The sequence below is a fragment of the Lupinus angustifolius genome, chromosome LG12, assembly GCF_001865875.1.
Source record: "Lupinus angustifolius cultivar Tanjil chromosome LG12, LupAngTanjil_v1.0, whole genome shotgun sequence".
NCBI classification, from domain to species: Eukaryota; Viridiplantae; Streptophyta; class Magnoliopsida; order Fabales; family Fabaceae; genus Lupinus; species Lupinus angustifolius.
Window position 1 is genome coordinate 9,849,475 of NC_032020.1, and position 7,084 is coordinate 9,856,558.

Consider the following 7,084-nt stretch of genomic DNA (forward strand, 5'->3'; position numbering starts at 1 on the left):
TTCTTAATACCCAATACAACTCCAAACTTGTGATGGAGTTTGGAGGTCCTTAAGCATATTCGGACACCATTGTGTTACGATGTTTTCTCCCTCACTTGAGTGTGTCGTGCAGATTGTTTTCTCGATTCCAGGTGAGCTTAATTCGTCGGGTCTCTTCTCGAACTCTTCATCATGCCAAAATAAAAAATAACGCTAATTAGGTCATTTTGATAATTATTATTCTTACGAAATAACATTTTACGCGAAAATAAAACTTCCGATCTAAAATGAACTTAATCGATTTCATCCATCCGATTCAAGGTTAGTTATTTCTTGAATCAACATTTATCATTGAAAGTCTTACAACACAACAACATTTTGTAAAGTAAAATTTTAACAAAACATAACGAAATTATGTCATAATCTATGAATATACACCACGTTAGTTCCTAGGAAAGAGAGGTGGGTCGTAAAGACACACTTAAATACCAAGTCTTTCCTTAAATAGAACTTTTCTAGACATGTATTTACACTTCATTACATTTTTCTGATAATGATAACTATTCATAAAAACTTATCTTTTGCAAGTAAAACATTTTTATTAAGATTAACCTTTTTAAGTAAGATTATTAAGCTAGACTTACCATTTTAAGGTAAGTCGAGTTAAACAAAATTAATATTTTTAAATCAAGACTTTTTAAGTNTTTTAAGTCAATCTTACCACTTTAAAGTAAGTTAACTTAACCAAGATCAACACTTTTAAATCATTTTTCTATCTAAACTTCATAACACTTTAGGTTTATAAAGTCAAGACTTTTTAGGTCAATCTCCTCATTTAAAGTATGCTACTAAAGAAAACACAACTAATTTCATGATCATCTCAACACCTCCAAATTTTAGGATAATCTCAAGGGTTAATAGGTCTTGATTTCATAGTCATGAACTATAAATCATAAGTTAACACTTTTACTACTTTACTATCTAAAACTTCATAACACTTTAAGTTTATGAAGTCAAGACTTTAATAAATCATCTTTTATCCCAAATCATAACTTTAACTTGGAAATCAAAGAATAATATATGCTAAACAACCTTTTACACATAATACCTTTTAAAAATGAAATTTTTTCAACAAAACTCATTAACATTTTGAACTTTCAAGAATAGACATAAACTTTTCTTAAACACAATAAAGGTTCATTTGATGTTCAAATCATCACCTTTAAACATTCAAATACTAATAACAATTTCCAATATTTCTAAAGCAAATAAAGTCATCTAATATTGTCCAAAGATATAGTTTTTCCATCTAAAAACAATGACGAAATTTTAAGTTTTACACTAGTCAAAAACTAAACAAAGGTTCCTATGATTTCATTATCATCCCTTTTAGTCAGGACTTACAAAATATTTAAAGAAAACAAACATAAACTCAACTCCGTGGATAACATACTAAGAGATCATGATTTTCTCGTGGTGTATGTGGAGAAAATGGAGAAAGAAAAAGATAAAAAATACATTTACTTTCTTTAGGAGAATTAGTGTAAAAATGAGAGGATGAGGTGAGATATTTATAGGAGAGTCTCACCCTCTTTCAAATCTGAAAATTAATGAGAGGCAATCTAGTTTTAGACTAGCTTAGGTGATGTGTCTAATGTTGATGGAGTGAGGAGATTTGGTGAGTGATTTAGGGGATTATGGAAGCTTTGACTTTGTTTGTTTGACATGTCATTGACCCTGATGTGATTAATACTCTGACTTGATTGATGCAATGTGATTTCGCAATTGAAGTCGTGTCCGAGTATTACCGGGCAACTTCGTCCGGAAATATATGATCTACCGATTTAGGTTTTTTGCCCGAAACGTCGAAACTTCAATTCCGAGTTATGGAACTCAAAAACTGGGCGAAAACTCGATAAAACGACCCGAAATCGTCTCGTAAACTTTTATTCTCCAAAAATCTTGAAAAAATAGGGAAAACAAGAATATTATAATACAAGACTAAAACTCAACTGAGGTTTAGCCTAAAACATTACTGATTAATTAATTCATTAACAACTAATTACTTAATTAAACATGCTCGGAAAAACACGGTGTTACAATCCTCCCCAACTTATAAGATTTTCGTCCTCGAAAATTAAACGTACCTTCTAAGAAAACAGATGGGGAAATGATTCCTTCATGCCACTTTCAACCTCTGAAGTAGTATCTTCTCCATTCGTCTGACTCCAAATCACCTTAACTAAGGCGATTTCCTTGCCTCGCAGAGTTTTCACACTCCGATCAGCAATTCTCTCGAAAGTGAGATTATCCTTTAGCTGAATTGAGTTGGATTCAATGACATGCGACGGGTCACTAATGTATTTTCTGAGTTAGGACACATGGAAGACATTATGTAGGTTTGACAACAAAGGGGGCAATGCTATTTGGTAAGTTATCGGTCCGACTTTTCTAATGATTTGGTATGACCCTATGAACCTAGGGGTAAGCAGATGGGTTCTTCTCCTATCATAATAACTCTTTTGTCTACTTTGTGCAGTCTTCATATTTTCCTTTATCATTCTAATTTTCTTCGTCGTCTATTAAACCACATCGGGTCCTAACACTAGATTCTCTTCCGCCTCAAACCAACATAGAGGTGTTCTACACTTTCTGCCATAGAGAGCTTCGTATGGCGCCATTCCGATATTGGAATGACAACTATTGTTGTAAGTGAATTCAATCAAATGTAGGTAGTCAGTCCACCTTCCCGAATGCTCCAACATGTAAGCTCTGAGAAGATCTTTCAATGATTGAATGGTCCTTTCTGATTGACCATCAGTCTGCGGATAGTAGGCTGAACTCATACTCGACTTGGTACCCAAAGCTGTTTAAAAACCATTCCAGAACTTCGAGGTGAAGCGCGGGTCTCTATCCAAGATGATATTTGTAGGACAATCTCCTTGATGTATAACTCCGCCAATTTCTCTGAAGAGTACTTTATGTTGATTGGTAAAAAGTGGGTTGTCTTCATCAAACCATCCACTATTATCCAAACAGCGTCGTATCCCTTCTGAGTTCGTGAAAAACCGCTCATGAAGTCCATTGAAATGCTATTCCATTTCCAAACCGGGATATTCAAGGGTTGAAGTTTTCCACCGGGTCGCTTGTGCTCAATTTTCGATATATGAATCCCTATCCTCTTCAAGAATGCTATATGAAGAAAATCACTTGTATAAAACACAATTTCCAATTTAAGTATGAATAAATAGTCTATACATTCACGATGTAAATTTTTTACATCCTGAATCATCATTGTTTATGCGTTAATTGTTATTGAATTTTAAGTATAGTTAAATGAAGAAATACTAAACTCTGGAACTTTCACTCAGGATGCCACCAACTTTATACTTCCTCAATCAATTATTACATTGCCCATTTCCGCTGTGATAAAAAGAAGTATTATATGATAATTCTATGAAATTAAGTTAATCTTTCATGAGAGAAAATTAAAATATTATTAATCTTTTTATAATTATATGACATTATAATATATATTTTATGGTTTATGTGTTGAAGCCATAAAATGAAGATAGCTTTCATGACAGCAATTTTTATAAAGTTATATTTGAGTTGTTTTTCATGGAAAATTAAAATTGCGGCTTAAACAGATTGTTTTACTTTTGTAGCAGACCCTTGAACTATTTATGTTGTGTATTTGTCTTACATAATTTATCGAGGTTTGACTTACTCCACGGAAAAAAAATAAACAACAATTTATCAAGCACTAATCCGTGTTTAGCAGCAGAATCCTTATTAACATTATAACAGTAATAGTTTCAAGAATAATTGCATAAACTAATCCTTATACTAACAAAATATTAGTCAAATGGTATAAGGTCTTACAGGATGACCAAAAGGTTAATAGTTCATCGCTGATAGTAATATTTATTGAGCGGACAACCACAAACCTCAGAAGGTATTAGTTACTTGTCTACAAGATAAGGGAGTACCAAAAAAAACTATTGCTGATATTTTTTTGTGTGCCTAAACTAGTGCTTATAACCTGCATGAATATTATAATAATTTGGTCGTTAAAAATGACCCCTAGCTTTTTTACCCCTTAATAGTGGCTTACCACTCTCTCCTTCCTTCACTGATTTCTGTCTCTAGCTTCGGTCACCACTTTGGTGTCACTATATTATGCTTATGCTCCAAGCAATTCCTTCCAAGTTCAAAGCGGAATTCCACTATCCCACACCCATGTACATTTTTGAAAGGTATATACAAATCCAAAAATCCAACAACGTGGTGTTCTATTACATTTCATGTATGAGGTGGACCTTCCTACAAAACCCCCATTAAATTTTTATTTTCATTTAAAATAAAAAAAATTCTCTTTCTTTTCTCACCCACCCCATACCCCCACTCTATTTATACCCAATTCCCCTCTCCTTTTTTCTCCCCAAAACCCTTCCCTGCTCAACTTCAATCTCTTTCTTTCCCTTTCTTTTTCTTCTTGACACTAACAAACCCAAAAAACACCACTTCATCTTCTTCCTCTTCTAAAACTCCATGATCATGGCACCTTCTTCTATATCACTCAACTCTAATATATGGACTAAACCTCAAGTCCCTCATGCTCTCTTTTCATATTCTTCATCAATATTTGATTTGGGCTTCCCTATAAAGTCCACCATCACCTTCAAGATGAAGCCCATTTCAATACCTAATAATGCAATTCAGTGTGCTCTACACACTCCTCCAGTATTCAATTTCCCAAAACAACCCTACAACAAAACCTTAATCACCAAAGAAAAAACACTCCCAGACACAGACACAAAGACAGAGATACACAATCCCACTAAGCCACTTTGGAACCCATTCCAAAGAGTTGCAGCAGCGGCACTAGACATGTTCGAGAGCGCGTTACTCTCACGCGAGCAAAATCAACCACTTCCAAAGACCACCGACCCACGTGTCCAAATCTGCGGTAACTTCGCTCCAGTTCCAGAACAACCTGTTATTCATTCACTCCCAGTAACTGGAACAATTCCCGAAGCAGTTAACGGCGTCTACCTCCGTAACGGTGCGAACCCAATGTTCGAGCCAACAGCAGGGCATCACCTCTTTGACGGAGACGGAATGGTTCACGCCGTTACAATCAATGACGACGCCGCTAGTTACGCTTGCCGCTTCACCGAAACGGAGAGGTTGGTGCAAGAAAAGAAGCTTGGTCGTGCGATGTTTCCAAAAGCAATCGGAGAACTTCACGGTCACTCTGGAATTCTCCGATTGCTTCTGTTTTACGCTCGTGGACTCGCCGGAATCGTTGATCACCGACACGGTGCCGGAGTTGCCAACGCCGGATTAATCTTCTTCAACGGAAAACTCCTTGCTATGTCGGAAGATGACTTACCATACGAGCTTCAAATCACTCCCTCCGGCGACTTGAAAACCGTTGGCCGTTTCAACTTCTCTGGACAACTCAATTCCGCCATGATCGCTCATCCAAAGCTCGATCCTTATTCCGGCGAGCTTTTCGCGCTGAGCTACGACGTCACAAAGCCTTATTTAAAATACTTCCGGTTCTCGCCGGAGGGTGAAAAATCACCGGACGTGGAAATTCGCCTCTCTGTTCCCACCATGACGCATGATTTCGCAATCACGGAGAATTTCGTCGTAATTCCAGATCAACAGGTCGTATTCAAGTTACCGGAGATGATAAAAGGTGGCTCTCCGGTGAAATTCGACGGCGCAAAGAAATCACGGTTCGGAATTCTTCCAAAATACGCGAAAGACGAAAACAGTGTTATATGGGTTGAGTCTGAAGACACGTTCTGTTTTCATTTTTGGAACGCGTGGGAAGAAACTGAAACCAATGAAGTTGTAGTTATCGGATCTTGCATGACACCACCTGATTCAATATTCAACGAGTCAGATGAACATTTGAAGAGTGTGTTATCTGAAATAAGGCTGAATTTAAAAACAGGTGAATCCACGCGCCGTTCTATAATTCCTGAAATTAATGGACACGTAATGAACCTTGAGGTTGGAATGGTGAACCGGAACCGACTCGGGAGAAAAACCCGGTTCGCTTACTTGGCTATCGCTGAACCGTGGCCTAAGATTTCTGGTTTTGCAAAAGTAGATTTATTAACCGGAGAATTGAAGAGTCATAACTATGGTAATAATAGCTATGGTGGTGAACCGTTTTTTTTACCAAAAAATGATAATTTTGGTGAAGAAGATGATGGGTACATTTTGGCTTATGTTCATGATGAGAGTACGTGGGAATCGGAGTTGCAAATTGTGAATGCTATGGATTTGAAGGTAGAAGCTACGGTGAAATTGCCATCTAGGGTACCCTATGGTTTTCATGGCACTTTTGTTGAAGCTAAGGAATTAGCAAAGCAGGTATTGTGAACAAAAGTGAAAAAACTAGACGTGAAAAGATGATGTGGTGGGTAATATTTCTTTATTATTGTATAAATTAATAGGGTAAGATGGTAAAAAGGGGAAGTAAAAAGAAAAAGGTTAATATTACCAGAGGAACAAGTGGACATAGTGCCCAGGTTCTACTCAACATAGATTTTGTTGGTATTATTGTAGGTTCCTATTATGTTTTCAGGAATCAGCTTGTAGCTTTGAACTTTGTAGTTGCATGGAAGCTCAGCTGCTTTCTGTTTCTTTCTTTTTAATATAATAATAGTTTTTCTACTATTTTATTTAAGAATACTCTTTCATTTTTTCCTTTTAGTTTGTCGCTTGAAACATCATCATCGTACTAGCTCTGCAGTCTGGTCTGCATACCTTGTTTTTGCTTCAACAGTATTATTATTAAAAAGAGACAATAACATCGGTCTTTGGAAGATAATTATTATGAATTCATCCTTATAAAATTATATAAATCCTTTGATAATTGATATTCTTAAGGACTAAATTTATACATTCAGTTTTTTATAAGTTCTATTGGATGTTTTTACTTTGATCATATTTATGGATCACTTTCGAACTTGTATGTATAATAAATAATTCTGTTAGAAAATATTGTTATTTACTTAATTAATTGGATTTAATACCTATATAGTAACAGTATAAATGTTTTTTATACTGTCAGTAAATC

General features: G+C 35.6%; 1 protein-coding gene across 1 annotated transcript; it reads left to right on the top strand.

Moving 5' to 3' along the window:
* LOC109361488 (9-cis-epoxycarotenoid dioxygenase NCED3, chloroplastic-like) lies at positions 4,435-6,691 on the top strand. Its single transcript, XM_019606953.1, has 2 exons — positions 4,435-6,494; positions 6,527-6,691. Exon 1 carries the CDS (start codon positions 4,534-4,536, stop codon positions 6,382-6,384), a length of 1,851 nt encoding a protein of 616 aa, XP_019462498.1. The 5' UTR covers positions 4,435-4,533; the 3' UTR covers positions 6,385-6,494; positions 6,527-6,691.